The 19,459-nt window shown below is 30.3% G+C and overlaps 1 protein-coding gene across 2 annotated transcripts in view; it reads left to right on the top strand.

The window, feature by feature from the left end:
• LOC148283110 (allatostatin-A receptor-like) overlaps positions 1 to 18,972 on the top strand; it is a 243,971-nt gene extending 224,999 nt beyond the window's left edge. For both annotated transcript variants that reach the window (XM_088223993.1, XM_088223992.1), the window contains one exon: positions 17,799 to 18,972. In XM_088223993.1, the coding sequence (XP_088080119.1) occupies positions 17,799 to 18,065 (267 nt within the window). In that variant the 3' untranslated portion in view covers positions 18,066 to 18,972. The remainder of the gene's footprint in view (positions 1 to 17,798) is intronic.
• Positions 18,973 to 19,459: the final 487 nt, after the last annotated feature.

Here is a 19,459-nt window from a genome sequence, read left to right as displayed (position 1 = left end):
ATCATCTTGCCTTTATTAATATCTAAATAATCACTTATAGGCAGCGATTGGAGTACCAATGCAGTGATCTATGCATTATGACAAAATATTTATGATAATTGGTATCATAATACATACGAACATACCGTACCTATATCCTTATCGACATTTAGTACCTACACGTGTCCTTTAAGCGACATGTAGGGATAATATCATTTGTTTAGTCTACATATACACAAGCCCATAGAATTAAGAAGGGTTCTATTCACACCAAAAATAAAGGGTTTGTTCTCGAATAGTATGTTTTATGCGTTGGTTATTACAACCCTTTAAAGCGATCTAATGAAATTTCGGTTCAAAATATTATGTTCAATAATTCATATTATTAATTATTACACCCTCTTTATTCACCTCTTGAATTACGTACTAAATAATTAAAATTAATTATTCCAAACGAAATACTATAGAACTATACTCGTATGGTACCAACCAACGCGTTTAAAATAATATTTACATATTTATGAAATATCTTGTACGTAATATTTACATCAATTAAACAAGCAATCTAGATTTCTATATTTATATAGTTGACTATCACTAATTTAACTTCATATCGTCATTGCACATAAAATATGTATGGTTTTTTTTCAATTTTTTTTCTCCACCTTTCAAGGTATGAGCCATGTGATCTTCCTTTACATTGTCTCTGTATATAAAAAAAAACCTTTGCACTAACTTAATCCAAACTAAGGCATTTGCAAGCTTGCAATAGACAAATATCAAGATCAGTATTGATGTAGACATTTTTAACTGCACGTTGCACTTGTACAGAAAATTTCTTCATGGGGTCGATTATTTGGGATAGTTGCTGAATGTGCATCTTGAGTGGTTTATGCTATGTATATGTGCCGCATGTAATGTATATGTTTGCGTATGTTTTATATGTGCGTGGATGACCCAGAGTGTACATTCTGTATTTTTATTTATTACCTCCATGGAAAACGCAAATTGTTACAATTATTCTTTTTTCACTTGAAATTTTTATTTGTTTTATTTTTTTGTCACATTTAATGTTTATATCTTTTGCATAATTTATAAAAACTAAATTAGTCTTTTTATGTTAAAAAATTGTTGTTTTTAATAATTATTACTATGACTGTTTTTTTTCTGAATAAAATAAATAAAATTAAAATAAAAATCATCACCCTATTATGATTTTAAGAATTTATCGAAATCATTAATGTAGGTTTTTTTACTAAGAATAATTGACAATTATTAAGTGCAAATTAAAAACTTTAGATAGGTGATCTATCATATCTACCTACCCTTATAAAAGAACGGCGAAGTGGTTTGTTTGTTTTTGTTTATTTGACAAATATTACAAATGGGCCATGTGACGAAAATTGTGCATTGAATATGAGCCATGTGGCAAAATTGCATTAAAATGCGACTTGGTTAGCATAAAGTAATTGATTTTTGAAATAAATATATTACTTTATTGAAAAAAAAAAGTATTTTTCCTAATTTGTGCGTACACAGAAGTGTTATTTTCGTTTTTTTTTTAAAAATAGTTTTTATCGATTTTTTCAGAATGTGCTCTGAGTCACATAGCCCATATTTGATGTGCAACGACGATATACCGTTTGATTTTGAAATATGATTATATCCTTATTCAAGCATGAAAATAAATCTAACCAAATCATTCTTACATACTGTCATAAAATAAATGATTGGAGTGAAAGACACACTCAATCATTACATTGTATTATTCCGTGGTTGGTCAATACATACATTTTAATTAGTGATACAAAAGAAAATAGTTCAATGATTTACTATGGAAAATCACTAAGTGCTTTAAATAATAATTTTAAGAAGGAAGAAAAGTACTCGACACACTCAAAAAGAAAACCGAGTTCTTAAAATATTTAACGGAAGAGAAATAGTTTGAATCATATAGCAAGGGAAAGGTAAGGGTTGAAGGTTGAACCCGTATTTCCTAGAAGACAAGCCATTTGGTTTCAAAACTTTAGAGAATATGCGGGGACAAAGCAGATCTATGTATGGGTATTAAAACATATATTCTTAGCATTCTCTTGCGAATGCTTTCCAAATACTGTATAAAAAAACAACTGCACGTCGGGCTGATTGTGCCTAAGTAAATTCAATTCAACCGAGGTCTCATATTACCCATTTCCGCACTCCAAAACTGAACCAATTTTGATTTTCTTTTAGGAACGAGTATCAAAATTAATATTTCTATGTCAGTACTTTTTGCGTTTTTGAAATAAAAAAAATGATTGTTTACCGTACGCCCAAAGGCGGCAGAAAACACAGGGCGCTTTTAGAGGGTTTTGGAAGAAATGAGCTCTCGTAAAAATCCATTAAAAAAAAAAAAAACTACCGGGATACATCAAAGGTAAATAGTGTTTTAAAAAAAAATTGCTCTTGTATTTTAATTCAGGATGATAATACGGATATACGTTTTTATGAAAAAATATTAGACCACGTTTCATCTTAACCCTTTTTAGGACACTTAAAACAAAGTAGTACATACATAATATTAGTAAACTCTTACTTACGCCGCGTTCTATATAAACAACAATTTAGGAAAAATTCTTGGACACGGAAAATTGAAAATAGATCTTTAGAAAAAAGCAGTGTGTATAGAATTTCATATGGAGATTTTAGAAGTACATATATCGGCAAACGGCGGAATATTGAAAAACTAGAGTTAACAAACCTAGCCGTGGACTTTCTAGAAATAGTTTGTCTGAATTTGCAAATCATATTATAGATATAAATTATTATTTTTATTTTCATAAAAAAAAAAAATCTGTTACAAATAAAGGTAAAATAATGAATAATTTTGAAAATATAGATTGCCAAAACTTTTTGATTCTGATAAAACTAAAAAAATAAATAATAATATCGTACTGCCAAATTCTTCACCGTGGCTCTCAATATTTACTATAAATAGAAACATTATTTGAGTTTGTCCAAATGTTGGTAGACAAAAGACTGGATTTCACCCCCTCGGGAGTTATTCAGATTAACAAATTACAACAGGGATGGCTTCCATATTCCCTTATTTAAGGTATTCTCCATCCCTGTTGTAATTTGTTAATAAATAGAATCGCCTACCTTGCCTTGCGCCCTCTCCCCCACCCTATCAGTACCTAAATACTGTTCTGTAAAATAACGTTGATTTAGTTGATATTTACACCTTAATTTAGAATACCTGAAACTCGTTATGTTATTTATAATATTGAACTATATATATATACCGAATGATTTATAATACATTCAAAACAATTCATCTTCTTCTAAGAAATTCGGGATATTTAATGTTTGATTAAATGTTTATTGGTTTCTACTCGGATGTAATTAGGTGATCTTAGACTAGAGTTTCATTAAAGATCCCTACTTAGGAAGCATTCCGATCAGAATGCTTTGTAGAATAAACTACGAGATTATGGAATGATGTTTAATTAAAGGCTAACATGATAATGTCTTTTGTTCAACGCAAATACTAAAGGCTTGAGAAACCAGATTTAAAGCACTGTTATATGGATTCCGGAACGTGTCACTGTTTTATTTCACCCTTGATTTAAAAAAAAACATTTTCCCTACTCATTATTATTAATAAAAATCCATCGAAAAAAATTGTTTATTTATCAACACAGACCGTCCAACATCCAATCCTTACATGTTGAGACTCCCGGTGTACGGGGGTTGATAGCAATTCTCCACTACCGACCTATTTTTTAGTGGATGAGAAAAACTTTTCGCTCCTAACTTTTTTACCTAGTCCTCAAGGACTTGAATGCAATTTTTCCAGCAATGCTCCATCATATTTATAGCTCCCTAGGAGAACATTCTTCCGACTTTTGCCAACCACTCATCTATTAGGTATTAACATAATAGTCGAGTGAAATTATTGTGAAATTCCCTGTCAGAACAAGCTCTCTCTACATATAAAAAAAACTTAATGTTATGACTTTAAAACAAATGTATTTAAAAGTTTTACTAATGTATGCGTACAAAAATTATTTAATATCCCCCATGACACCAAACACAATTACTATAGTTACTAAACATTCCACCAGATGCTGCAAAAGCAATCGAAAATTAACGCAACTTTCGGGCAAAGAGGACTGGTCTACTTCTCCATTAAAATGTAAAACCTACTTCCATTGTCCATTGGGACGATTAGCAAATACTGTCACTATTAAATTGCCATTAAGAAATGGATAATGGAGGTGGGATGCGCACGAATTGATGAGTGAATTAGAATTTTATTTGTGAGTTTTCAATTTATTTCAATATCAATTTTTTTATTTTATAAACGTTTATGTTCATTACAAAATATTTCAATGCATACATAACACAAAAAAAATTATACTTAAATTTAAATATACAAAAATGGTAAAATAAGAATACCCAGCAATTATAAAGAAAGAATGCTATCCTCTCTAAACTTTTTTTCACTAATATGAAAGATGTCAATATCCAAAGAGATCCGGTTAAGTAAAGACATTGCTCTTCCTACTGGCATTACCATCGGCAGGTTGGTTCTGCAAGCAGGTTTTATACGAGTATGCATTTGAGATTATGATTTAATTATGTTAAAAACGACATGTTTGAATATTAGTTTCTGGGCCGCTAAAAACAGCATTAAAAATATCACCAGGATCTGTTCTCAGAGTGGTTCTATTTATTATGTACATTAATGATATTGTAGAGACATTAAAATATTTGAGGAAACAAAGAATATAAACAGTGCCATGAATTGTAGTAGATAATACAAAACTAAATGAAGTTAGTGAAATGAAATATTTGGGTGGAATGATGTCTTCCAAACATAAATACTAAGATGGTATCAAAAAAGATTGGGAACTATTTCAGTTTTTGGAAGAAAATAAAAGATTAGTTTATGAAGATTCATTTAAAATTATTTATAACACAATTATTGAACCACACAATAACTACTGTAGTAGCATATTATTTTTATCATACGAAAAAATTTTTAAAAAAACCAACCACGTTACAAAAAAAAACTTTAAAAATCATTTTGAAAAGAATACCGGATACACAAGTGTAAATTTGATGTAACGAGCAAATATCTAAAAATCATAACTCAATTTTATTTACAACTCATTGAAAATGGCCGTCAAAATGAAATATTTGAGTAAATCAAAAGAACGCAAATATTTATTTTCCATTAAAATAAAATCATTTCAATTATATTTTTAAATACATATACTATTTTTCTATTAATTTCAATGATGCTTTTATTTGTGTATATTTCAATACTACTATATTTTCCTATTATATTTGTATTTTATAGATTTCAATGATACTATTATTTTCGCCAGTTTTTTCCAAATTTAAAAATGTAAAAAAAATGGTAAAAGTTCGTCGTTCAAAAGAAAATTTTCTGTTTGGCCAAATATTGCGTTTGCTTTCACGTTTTAAATATTATTTTATTACAAACCTACAAAATGCAATGTCAAGTAGACGACGAAAGTGAGCATTTTTGACACTTCTTTGTGTTCGCGTTTTATTCGAGAAAATAAAGCTGCCAAAGCAGCTTGCAATATTGGCGCAGTGTACAATAAAGATGCTATGAAACATTTACTTATTTGTGGTAAAATAGTGAAGGAGAATCCGTTACTGATATTTTTTTGTAAATATTTTTTTAAGGAGCAACCCGCTTAGTTTATATTGTAGAGGCTTATCAGCAGGTGGGAAAATGGGGATGTGGAAACCTGGTGTAGAGTCCTCTTCCTTGTCAGCGATCAGCTCACGATGTCAGGGAAATTGGTGTTCAGGAACATTGCAGGCACACAATTTCGTCTGGAGGCGGCGGACGATGATGAACGGCGATAAATCTATCGATGATAAATTTGCGGCGTTGTGCGAGTTATGGCGAAGTTATAACAACTTACACAGCGAATGGTGGACATAATTTTTTTTAAATTTAAAAGTGTGCGAACATTTACAGTCGAAAAACCGAAGAAAGGAGCACGCGGGCGAAACAGTGTAGCCAAACCAAAAATGTCCCGTCAAGCGTAGCTACCTGACAAAATTAAAATAAGCCAGTTTCTACTAACATATGATTTTTCTGGCTAAAATACAACGAAACAAATTATCGGCTCAACCAAGAGCCTTGTGATGGTCATCTGGGGGCATTCTGGTACTCCAGAAAGTAGATACTTACATTTCATATCACTGTCAACATATTGGGGTTTGAACTGGGTGATGGATTTATTTATTTATTTTATTTATTCTTCCCCTTGTCCCTACCATGTTTCTAGCGACAGTAAAAAGGACATTGCAAATTTTGAATGTAAATATTTGTTATTTAAACAATCTCATCGTACTTAGTAAATAAAAATCTCATTATATATTACAACAGAGGATAGAAAACATCATCAAGAAGAAGATATGGTGGTTTAGGCATTTACAGGGCTTATAACCTGTCATTGGGTTATCGTATGTAACTACATAGTAATCATTGCATGGTCGTGAAACCTTGATGAACCATTGATAAACATTGTCGTCCAACTACTCCATAGGAATAATAAGACTATGTTTATCAATCGAGATGAAAGCTATATATAAGAGGCTCAAGTAAACATTGGGAGGCGTGTTTTATCGATTGGACGTAAAGCGGTCGTTCATATAGGACTATAGATGCTCTATAAAGTGATCAAACACTAAACTTAATGAAATGATCACCTAACCCCTCTTCAAGGAGAGAGAGGCAAGAATATAATTTAAACTAGCTAAAGAAATACACGATGAATAACAAACATTGTCCCCTTCATTAAAATATACTGTAGTAGTATTTCTACGTTCGAATTTTGGGAAACGATTTACATAACCGATAAACCTTCTGGTTATCGACAATATTTTGAGTTATGTTCAAGTGTTTGATAAATAGACCAATACTGGAATTAACCTTAGGATGTTATCTAGAGACATGAATATCTTAACAGAGACTTAAGAAATCATATTCAATACGTTTGTAAAATTTGATGCTGGTGGTGGAAGCTCCTACCCAGTTGGGCTTGACAGAAGAAAACGATAATATGCTTTGATGCGTGTTTAGTACATGTCTTATGTTACGATTACAGAGTTACGAAAAGAGTAACTGCGTAGACGTTTTATGTTGAATCACTGAGCACTGAACTCGACTACATGTTAAAACTCACTGTGGCTGACTGAACAACATAAAGTAACTAAAGATGTCATCACTTATATACTGCCTCGTGTTTGTTTTATTTCCTCGAGAGATTTTAAGGTCGTAAACTAATTTCTCAGCGATATTACATCCGCTCGTATCAGCAGTTTGCTTATAGTCAGTTGAATTTTTTGATAATTAAATGTTTACACGCAGGAAATGTGTGATTTCATTTCTGCACTGTCTTTAATACGATAGTTGGTCAGCTGACAGTGAGCATTCATTTCCGGGTAAACTTGGAAAATTAATATGTGATAGGGTTACAAATAATGAAATCGGACAAGAGTGCAAATCTGAGATATGTTGGATTGATAAAATCAAGAAACGGTTCATGTGATAGTTTAGTCATGTAGAACAAATGGATGGGAAAATAATGGTAAAACAGGTAGATATGGTGAGAATAAACTTTAAATGCCAAGGACGACCAAAGACGACGTGGTATGATCAGATAAACCAAAACCTTAAGCCTGGTCATGTCAAAAGCAAACAGAACCAAAAAAGAGGCTTTTTTTTATTGTTTTTTTCGGACGACGCTCTGAATTTCTGGTAAAATAATTTGACGCCTGTGTGTGTCATCGTTCTATGAACATTAAACACATACAAAAAAGAGCACACAATACAAAAGTAAGCCGGCTGGGACTAGATATACCCAACTTCTGAAAATTGTGCAACTGTTTAAATCACAAAGAGACGCAGTGATGAACGTTCCACGGGGTATAAATTGATAACTTAAAACCAGCCAATAACAGATCATAAGCCCCGTAAATGCTTTGATTTTCATATTCCCGTTTTATCCCTTTCACTGGTTTTCATTAACCAAATAATTGATATAAATTAAGTAATTTTTGAAGAAGAACTGCTTTTTCTATTTTTCTTTTTAACACTGTGTTTCTTGGGATTTCGACAATGTATTCCTGAATCTTCAATAACAATATCAAAAAAATGAGAGTAGATAATTTAATCGATAGAAAAAAAGAAAAAATATACTGTCGAAACGGAAAAATTATTCGGCAAGCATTATTATTCTAGATTTTGCTGATATTTCATGACTAATTTAAGCCGTGAACAACTCGATAAACTCCTATATTACCGGGAAAATTTTTAACGCTTATCAGTTCATGGTTTCATTTTTGTTAGTTCGCCGAATGCTAATGTACATAATGTGTAATGAAATAAATTGACCCTTGTTTTATTTAGGATTTTTTTTTGTTTTTATAGTAAACGATTTGAAAATTTAAAAACTAAAACAGGAAAATGCTTCTTTCTGTTATTTTCACGATTACAGAAAATATAGGGCCAATAGCTTTAATAATACTCGAGTTTTCGAATTAAAATCGGTCTATGGGGGATACGAATCCCGCCCTTCGGTCCGGCTAGGTTAATTCTCATCCACAATTCCTCTATCATCTCAAATTCATATAGTCTCCATGCGGCTCGACTGTGGAATCATCTTCCATCCAATATCAAAGATGTCTCTACGGTATCTCTATTTTAATTACGTCTTAATAAACATGTCATTTCTTTTTCTTATCTATTCTCCCTCCTTTAATTAATTTTTTCCATTTAGTACTAGTATTCATTTAATGATATATATAGGCAAATATTTTTATTTTTGTTTTTGTATTGTATACTTTTCGCTTTTTGCTTTATTTTCTATTGAAGCTTAAATTACATAAATAACGTTGGAAGAAATTACCAAATGGCAATACTTAATGATTAAATTTCTCAGTTAAAAACATTATTCAAAAAGTAAAAGGTCAAAAGCTATACTCAAGCTATTTTAAGGGAACACGGGATAATACTTGTACGGCTAATAATTACGGGATAATAATTGTTCTATTTTTCAAAGGACGTCATCGTTTAATAAATTGATGGTGCAAAAACTAATCAAATAGCATTCATTGATGTATATAATTAGAAAAAACACAAGTGTTCGAAATATATTCCTTCAACCTGTGGCCAATTGGCATTTGTTTAATAGAAGTTGAACGGAGTCTTTTGCGAGCGTTCGCCGGCTACTTTTCTCCTCGAAATTACTGAAATGCCAGTATGTTCGCTCAGATACTGCACAAATTTATTTATTTATTTATTTTATTTTATTTTATTAACATAAACGGCAAATTTGCCTTTTACAAACATTTATAATACTAACATATTTGGCTTAATATTTTTTTTAAACATAAATAAAATAAAAAATTAAAATTAACCAAAATAATATACGGCATATTTAGTAGAAAGTTTAAAAATTAATACATTCTACAGTAAAACAACAAGAAAATCATAAGTACTGTTTCATACAGCTGGGCAAAGTGAACAAATAACTATATTTATTATGAAAATCATGAATAAATAAATATAATTACCATTCACCATCTTTGAAAAAGTTCAAAAGGTTTGTTCTAAGGAACAATACCCTACACCAAATATATCAGATACGTGGGAATAACTATTGCCGAGTTCATGAAGTCTATTTAATACGGCATAACAAGTATACACTGTCCGTGAATTGTTGCTACAAAACGGTGGCACCTGTCTAGTCATTCTATTTTATGTTCCTATCTTAATTAATATTTATTTAAAACCGCCATTTTCATGTCTAAAATGTCTTATTAGCATGTTACAATTCGCAAATTATCTCCTCTCTCCGTCCTGCTCAGTTAGTCAGGCGTAAATTGAAACGACAAACAAATGTGACGTATGCGGAATAGAGTGGCATACTGAATAGAACTTACAGTAGACTGACGTAAACAGTCCGTGTTTTTCATTGTACTACTTGTTTTGCTTGTCAAAGTCGACGTGATATGACGTGAAGATACTTGCTATCTTGCTGCTCAATCCCTGTTCTTTAGGGACAACTTTTTAGCTCGGATTTGTAAAAAGTGTTATCTCTATATATTATATCTCAATGACAGCATAATGGTTTTGTGCAAACAGCCTTACTTGTGCTTTGAATGCAATTGTTGAAATCACGAATAATAAACTCGTGATGCAGTTATACGAATTATACTACTATTGAATCAGGCGAAGTAATTAACTCTTACTTAACGGGTGGAAATTTTTGTTCTTCTTTTCAATATATAATATTAATACGAGATCTATTAAATGAAGGAGTATAAGAGTATTATAATATTTATCTTCAATGTACACATAAATGCAATAAATGTTGTGTAATATTTAAAAGAATTTCAACACACATTTTTCTAAAAAATGTTATAAGAGGAAGGAAACTCCCTTCGAGACGTGAAAAAGATTAATGTCTAAAGTGATATTGTTCAACATAGACATAGCTCTTCCAACTCTCCAAAAGTCAGACAGGGATTGAAAAAAGTGATGAAGTATCCTTTACTCTCTAAAGTATAATGAATGAAGTCATTATGTCATAAAAATAAGAGTTATAAAAAATACATAAAATAATTGATAAAAATACAAAATAATAAATCTAAGGTGTACAATGACACGGTAATTGCTTACAGTCTAACCAATGAAAAATTAAAAAATACAATAATTGTAATACTAAAAAAAAAAAAAAAAGTTAAGAAAAAATACAACATTAGTTATGGTGCTTAGTGCTTACATTAAATACATTTAAAATTATAATATTTTGAGTTTGTCTAAATGTTTGTAGACAAAAGACTAGATTTCACCTTCTAGTGAGTCATTAAGATAACAAATTACAGAAGAGATAGAGAACACTTTAGAGAAGGGAATTTTAGTGTAATGTGGTCACTTAAACCAGCCAACGACAAGTCATAAGGTCTGTAAATGCCTAGACTTTCATATGCCCTTCTCTAAAGTATTTTTTATCTCTGTTGTAATTTGTTGTATTTAAAATTGACACTGTTTCATCTTCCAAACATTCAAAAATACTATAGTAACATTTATCTATTAAAAACACTTTTAACACAAAGGCAAAAATTTTGATACGATTAAATTCTTTTATTTAAAAAAAAAGTTTATTAAACAATTTTACGGCCATGTGTATGGGGCCCTCTTTGATTGATAATTTTGACAACGTGATAATTTTTCTGTTTCCATAATATTCTGGGCTGGTATTCTAAACGGCATTGCGCGCGAAGAGATCGCTGTTAGCGTGTATTTTGTACGTAAATACGGGTTAAAAATGCATTTTCTACGCGTCCTTTTTTCGTTCAGAATACCACCCCTGGTCTTGTTTTAACAAGGTTCCATGATTTAAATACCTGTGAATGTTAATTAATTCTGTCTTATAAAAAATTGCCCGCATGTCGCTAGGTAATCAATATTTACCTTTTTTTTTAACAAAAATATCCTGTGCATTAGTAAAGTTACCTTTAAAAAGAATAGCGTATTTCAAAATTGAATAAACATATGCGTAATAAGTAAACATAACACTTCATTGTTTGTTATTTTATTTAGTTTTGTGTAATACAAATACATATTTACTGATTTAAGCGACAACAGTTTTCATTATATTACATTATATTTTATATTATTTTCTTACTAGCAGCATCTCAAATTAGCGAAATATCGCATTTCCGTGATTTTTATTTTCAAAATATCGCATTGAGGTCAAAAGGACAGATTTATTGAGACCCATATGGCTAAATTTATAATAAAGTTGCAGTTGCCAAACGCTGATTGTTATTATTTTTAATTGCAGAATTTCCAGTCTTCAATATTAATTACTTAATAAACCAACTTTGTACTTAGATATTTTTTTATTATTATTTAAAAAGATAAACATTAACAGAAAATAATAAAGGAAAAATAATGAAACCCACTTAGCCGCAAAACCGGCTTGTCAGCAGGTTTCTTATTTTTCCTTTACAAAGAAAAAAGTCAAAGAAATTATATAAATTTAAAAAGTAATATCATCATTATTAACTCAATCTATTTATTCAATTGGTGTGGTCTTTGTTGAATTAATTGACAGATTGTTCTTTAGATTACTCCGAACAATAAAACATAAATTGTAAAGCCTAAAATGGCGATATTTCTAGATGCTCAAGATCCTAAACAACCTAGGCCCAAAGGTCCGATTAAATGAGACCCGTGGGGCCGATAACTTAAGGTCCACCGGGCCAAAAACGTGAGGCCAAACATGATGATAATGATTCGAGAATGAGAACTTGAGTGCAGATAACATTATATTCGTCTCTCACACGAGAAAACTGATTATTATTTTTTTTATATTATTTGTAGATTAAAATCATATTTAAATAAATGTAAATAACATAACTTACAAACTACGTTCTCCTAAAAAACCTTACTTTAAAATTCTGGATTTGCTAAGCTGCTACCATGGAATTATGAATATTCTAGAGACCGCATTCACGTAAAACTACTCTTAAACGAGTCCAAAGTAACGTCAAATATAATAAACTTATACCAGCGTTTTTTCCGATCTTTGAAACGTTTCTAGAGCGCACTTTTTTATATAGTCTCCACTTCCGTCAGTGATTTGGTTTTTATCTCCTCTATGGTCGCGAAACGTCGTTTTTTTCATGGTTCTATTCATCTTCGGGACCAGAAAAAACTCAAAAAGTTGCGAACAAGCCGACAGGCGTGGGCGGGCGTCCATCATTTTCGCTCCGGAGTAATCTTGAAAATTCGCCAATCACACAAAAACGCGTCTTCCTTTATTTAGGTTCTTACAATTACGTATTTAAATTTAAAATTTTAAATCCCTTGTACATATTCATGTAAGGATTAAGTGAGTATTTTTTTAAAACTGTCTTATTACGTTTGAAATGTTTATCAAAAAGAAAAAATAGGTAAAGATAAAGGGAAAAGAAAAGAATAATAGGAAAGGAAAAGAATAACAAAATTTATAATTTGCCCTATTAAAAATAGGAGCATTAATTTAGTTAACGCAATTCAAGATCTAAAAATAACTCTTGACTCACAACTTACATTTTCCATATATTTAATATCAAAGAAAATGCCCTGAACATGTTAGGATTCATATACAGAATGCGTAAACCTTTTAAATATTTATAATTAATAATTTGTTTAAACATTTCATTAGTTCGTAGTAATTTAGAATTTGGATGTGTAGTCTGGTCAGCATATTACATAACTCACATTAATTAAACTAAATCTGAGCAAATAAAATCTCCATTGATTCATAAAAAATCAATTATTGACACCCACTAATTCAAATTATGTGTTTCTGTCTTAAAGAAGCGTATGGAATATTGTATTAACAAAAGCTGAAAACAACTAAAACATGGTAAGAAAAAACTCAAATTATCTCACACTAAATCATTCGAAAATATAATACAAAACATTTAAAATTAATAATGTAACCACATGTAATCCGAACCTATCCTTAACTATTCATAGCTCTAATTACAAAAATCAGATTCCAAATATTATATACAATTGTAAGTAGTAAGACAGAAAAATATTTTGGTATTTATGTAGACAAAAATTTTTAAATGGAATAATCAAATCAAATATATTGGGAATAAACTAAAAAAACTTTTTATTTATTATTTTTTTATTAAACTAACATGAAATATTATCGGTTTAAAAGAACTTCTAAAAATACATATTGCAGTTCGTCAATCCGTTTTGGAATATGGTATAATTGGGTGGCCTCGGCCTCGTGCTGTAATGGTTGCGTTTGCCTACCATTCAAGAGGTCGCAGGATTGATTCCCGAACTGGTTGATATGAAATATTTATTTAAATGGTGTTTTCACATAAGAATATTTAATAGTCCTTGGACTGGTACCTGAAGCGTAAGACTGGTCATCTTACCTTCATGTCACAATAATGATCAAGATACGCTGCAATTGGTGTACCAATGCAGTGCCCTATGCACCATTAGGTGCGGAAAGGAAATGATGATGATTATTGGATGGGGATGTGCAAATGATGCATTACTCAAACAATTAATCACTGCTCAAAAAGCTTTGGTAAAAACTATCCTTAAAGGCCCTGTCAAAACGAGCTCCCTCGACATATACGAAAAACTTTTATGACTATAAAACAAATTTATTCAAAAGTTTTACTTCTGTATGCAAACAAAAATTATTCAATACCTCCCATGATACCAAACACAATTACTAGAGTTACTAGACATTCCACCCCGACGCTGCAAAAGCATTAAAAAATGAGCCCAACTTTTGGTAAAAGAGGATTGGACTACTTCTCTATCATAGTATACAACCAACTTCCGTTGTCCATAAGAACAATTAGAAAAATACTATGACAAATCGCTATTTAGAAAATAAAAATAGAATTGGGATGTGCACAGACTGATGAGTAGATTAGGCCAAATAGGTAGAAATATGTTTTTATTTTTAGTGTTTTTGCTGTGAGTTTTATGTGTTTTTATCATGTATTATGTGTATTTGAGATTGTGATTTAATTATGTTTAATGAGGCATGTTTCAAAATTATATTAAATATCTCCCTCGGCACGAAAGATCTCAATGAGGGAGCATTATCTTTTATGTAAAAAAGTAATATATAAGTTGTAAGAGAACAAATAAAATGAAATTCTAATAGATCCACAAGAAGTAAGTTTTTTTTTTGTAAAAATAATAACTATTCTGTTAATCAATTAAAATATATTCGCACTCGGTATTTTTTGGAAGAGTTTATTAATTTTTTTATTATTATTTTACGTTATTTTCTTTAAAAAAATTATATCGTTTACAAAACGTGTTTGTTTTTTATATGTTTTTTACATATTATCATTACCCAGTTGAATACTTACTATTTTATTTTTATTTAAAATCATTATCAACTTCCCTTAATAAAATTACCATTATTAAACATGGGCTTTCTCATAACTGTTTTTTTTTACTGATGTTATTTTTCTTTTTTACTTTTGCATTCCACTTTCAATACTTTTTTCATTAAATTTTTTGGTTTTAAATAACACATTTTATATAATATGTGACATTGTATTTTTTTTTGTAATACAATTTTTGTAAGTTTCTTTGAACCGTTAATGAATAAATTATTTACTTTGACAAAAAAGTGTTACTGCTATCAAACTAATATGTAATAAATGACATTATAAACAACGATATTTTGAGTATGCCTAAATGTTTGAAGACAACGCTGGATTACACGCCTTAGAAAGCTGTCGAGATCGACATATATTGTAACATAAAGTTAAAATATTTTCGACAAGGAAATATGAAAGTCTAGGTATTTACAAGACTTATGACTTGTCATTGGCTGCTGGCTGGTGAAATAATTCAGCTCATGATAGAAATAAAGGTTTCAGGTCTTGGATTTTTAAACATAGGTAGAATGTTGCATGTTATGCAGTGTATAAAAGATCCACTTCAACCAACTAATGACAGTTCATTACCCCTGTGAATGCCCCTATATCATTATTTTCTTTGCAAAAATGTCTTCCCTCTCTGTTGCAATATGTTTTAACATATTATAACCATTTTTTAATAATACGTTTTTAGGCGTATATTATTAATTTATTCACGTGTGCCCGTAAGTTTTACCTTCTGTTCCCTGTTCTCTGAAATATTCTGAAATATTTTCCATTCATACGTTAAAATATTTAATATAAGTGCCTTTTGCCGGATATCTAAAAAAAAACGTTTTAAGTTCCTACTCGAATGATAATAGTTCCAGATTTTTGTCTGAATCAACCTTCAAACTTGAGGTCTCTATTACGCTTTTTTTTTGCTTTTAATAACGGTATATTTTAAAAATCGCCCGTAAGGCAGATTGATAAACATTACACTAGTGTATGCGATAACTCTCTCATCAATTGTTTTCTAGTAATTGATTTTGTTTTCATTGTATAGATTACACGTAATTCATCACTCTCGAGCTCAAATATATTTGTTTAGTTAGTCATAGTGGCGAGTCTATAGACAGATTAGTGGAATAACTACACTATTATTTGACTTTATTTTATTTAACTACTAGACGGAAAAAAATAACCCTTGTTGATCATTTCAAAATAACTCAAATAAGTAAATGAACTTAAGTTTAGCGTATACAAAGCGAATACATATTATACTGTGTTTTTTTTTTGTCACAATTTAAATTACATAAAAAAGATTGATTATTTTATCAAAATGTCATTCAATCTGGATGTGTTATTGTAAACATAGTTATTTTATATATTTGTTTCAGTCAAATATGCGTGATAAGTAAAAATAAAGGGAAGACATGCATGACAAAACGAATCAGCTAAACAAAATAAAAGGAAGCAAAAGTATTTCAAATTAATGAAACAAAGTAAAACTACACGAAATGAAAGAAAAAAAACTCTAAAAAATAAATGTTAACAACAAATTAGACAAAAAAGAGCAAAAATAAATAAATAGAATGACAACCGAACATGATAGGAAATTAAACTAAAGTAACCAAACTTACGAAAAACATTAAACTAAAAAAACGAATTAAAAGAACATGAGATGATACTCGAGGTAACAAAACTATATTGATCTAACCAAATGAAAATTAAACACAACTCAGCGAAAGTAAACACAACAAACACTCGAAGAGAGAAAAAATAAAACTCACCTAACCTAACCGAATTGAAACTAAATAAAATAAAGCGAGAGTAAACGTGATAAAACAAGGCGAATTTCAATGTTTTGCAACGTAACAAAATGAAGAAAAGTAGGTGAAATTAAACAAAATGAATCGTAACGTTTTTGCTAAACAAAACGAAACAAAAGAAAAAAAAAAACTTAAAAATTAAGCATTGATATCAAACATAAACAGACATAATGGCCTTTTGGGAAAGTAAAAGTAAAACGATACTAACCAACTTAATCGAAACTAAACAAAATTAATTTAAGCAGTATAATATTGACACAACGGCACTTTAAAAAAGTAAAAATAAATGTTAACGAACTAATTTTATTAACAGTTAACAACATGAAACAAAACACTATAAAATAGACAGAACAGCGCTTTAGCAAAGTAAAAATTAATTTATACCAACTAATATAATCAAAACTAAACAAAATGAACCAAAATAATGTTAAATAGACAGAACGGTTCTAAAGCGAAAAAAATTTAACAAAATATATCAATAAACTCATTTCATCGAAACAATTTGAATCATAACATTATGCAACCCAAAACATAATGAACGAAGCGAAATGAAATAAAGTTTAAAAAACAAAATGTACAAACACACAATTGAAAAATTTATATGGGACTTCCATTACTTTTTTGCCTTGTTTATAATGAACCGAGTGTATGTTTACTTCAACGGGATAGTTATTTATTTGTCTACTTTAAAAAAATTATAAACTTCTATATTTACTTCAAATATTTTTTCCTTTATACAGTGATTGCGCTTATAATATGTAAGGATGCGGGGGATGTTTCGGCTGAGGTCTGTTTTAGGGGATTCTCTGCACTTGCTCTGATGACGAGCAAACCACAGAAAACTTGCCAGGAGAAGGCGGACTTTGTCGTTCGTCAGCAGACATTCCGATATATTCGAAGAGTGTTCCGCATTTGGTATTCTGCTATCAGTGATACCTTTTATTGCCTCGACTATATCTAACATAACTCTAATGACAAATCCTTATAACTTATTACAAAAAACACTTATTACTAATGTATTGTTTTCCATTGTTACAGGTAATTCTGGTGCTGAAGAGCCTCGGCATGTACGAGATATCGCGGGGCACGGTGGCCGTGCAGATCGCCGCCCACGTGCTGGCGTACACAAGCAGCTGCATCAATCCCCTTCTGTACGCCTTCCTCAGCGACCACTTCCGCAGGGCCTTCCATCGCGCGGCCTGCTGCGGCCCGCCGCCCGTGCCCCCGCCGGGGACCCGCCCTCCGCCATCTAAGGTCACGAGGACCACCGCTAATGCTAACGGCACCTGCACTGACGTTGTCTAGGCAAAGCTGTTTTCGTGAATGCAGATTATTGTTAATGCCGTTCGGCCAAATGTCAGAAATTCACATTTTCTACCTTTTACAACTGCGTTGATACAAAAAACTATTATGATTCGTAAACCCGTCGTTCAGTCAAAAGTCATACGAGTAATTTACCTTATTTCCTTATTTCTTTGATACAAAAAAAACTGTTATGATACATAAGCCTGCCGTTCAATCAAAAGTCTCAATTAATCGTTTTTTCCTATTCCTTTGTAACAGTGTGAAACCAAAACTTTGTCGTTCAGCCAAAAATATTTTTTAACTGCTTTAATGAAATAAACTGTTTTAATACGAAAATTTGCCGTTTAGCTAAAAGTCATAATTTATCATTTTTGCCTATTGCTTTGATACAATAAACTGTTTTGAATTCATGACCTTGCGGTTCAGCCAAAAATCTTAATTTATCTATATTACTACTTTGATACACAAAACTGTTATGATTTTTTGGACACATTTAAACTAATTTGATACAATAAACTACTTTGATAAAAAAAAACAGTTTATCTCAACGCTCTAATTTACTATTTTGTCATTGCTTAGTAAAATGAGCAATCATCAAACCAGAGACTTGCTATTCAGCCAAAAGTTATGTATTAATCTTTTTTATCCATTTAAACTACTTTGATGCATAATTTGAAACAAAAAACCTGCCATTCAACTGAAATCAACAAATAATTTTTAATTTCGATCTATTTTTTTTGACATAAACTTATGTTTATTTTTTATTAAAAATATTACAGAATTACAACAAAATACCATAAACGTAAATTAAAGGCTAACTCTGTTTAAAAAGACGGGTTCTCGTCGTAAGGAGACGAGTTTCACTAAATAAAATCAATGTATAAATGTCCCGCAAACAAAATAAAAATCAGAAATACGTTATCCTTGATGTTTTTTATATTTTCTTTTTGATAAGAAGAAAACCTTCCAGAGCATTTCAAACTTATTGTTATACGCATTAACTTTAATTTGATTGAATCATTAAAATAATTGTAACTAAATTTGCATTTCAGTAGATAACGAAAAACTAATTACATAGTTATTAATTCTTAATTTTAACATTTCACTACATGGCGGAATTAACAAGAACTTTAAAGGAATTCATAAAAGAGGTGTTTTATAAAACTGTAAACAATGATTAAAAGAAAATAATAATTTGAAAAACGCCAAAGAATTTCGGATAAAAATATTAATTATAACGGTAATCATCGTGCTTTTTAATAATTTGCTTGAATATAATGAATTTCGACATTCCCAAAAGCGTTCATTTAAATATTCGTTCATTAAAAATGATAAAATGATTTTATTTTCATTTACATTTTCAATTGATAAATTATGATTAAAGTTTAACAACA

This window comes from Micrasema longulum, unplaced genomic scaffold (genome assembly GCF_059751315.1).
Source record: "Micrasema longulum isolate JH-2025_06_02 unplaced genomic scaffold, ASM5975131v1 h1tg000261l, whole genome shotgun sequence".
Taxonomy (NCBI): Eukaryota; Metazoa; Arthropoda; class Insecta; order Trichoptera; family Brachycentridae; genus Micrasema; species Micrasema longulum.
This window is presented reverse-complemented; position numbering and strand designations above follow the sequence as displayed.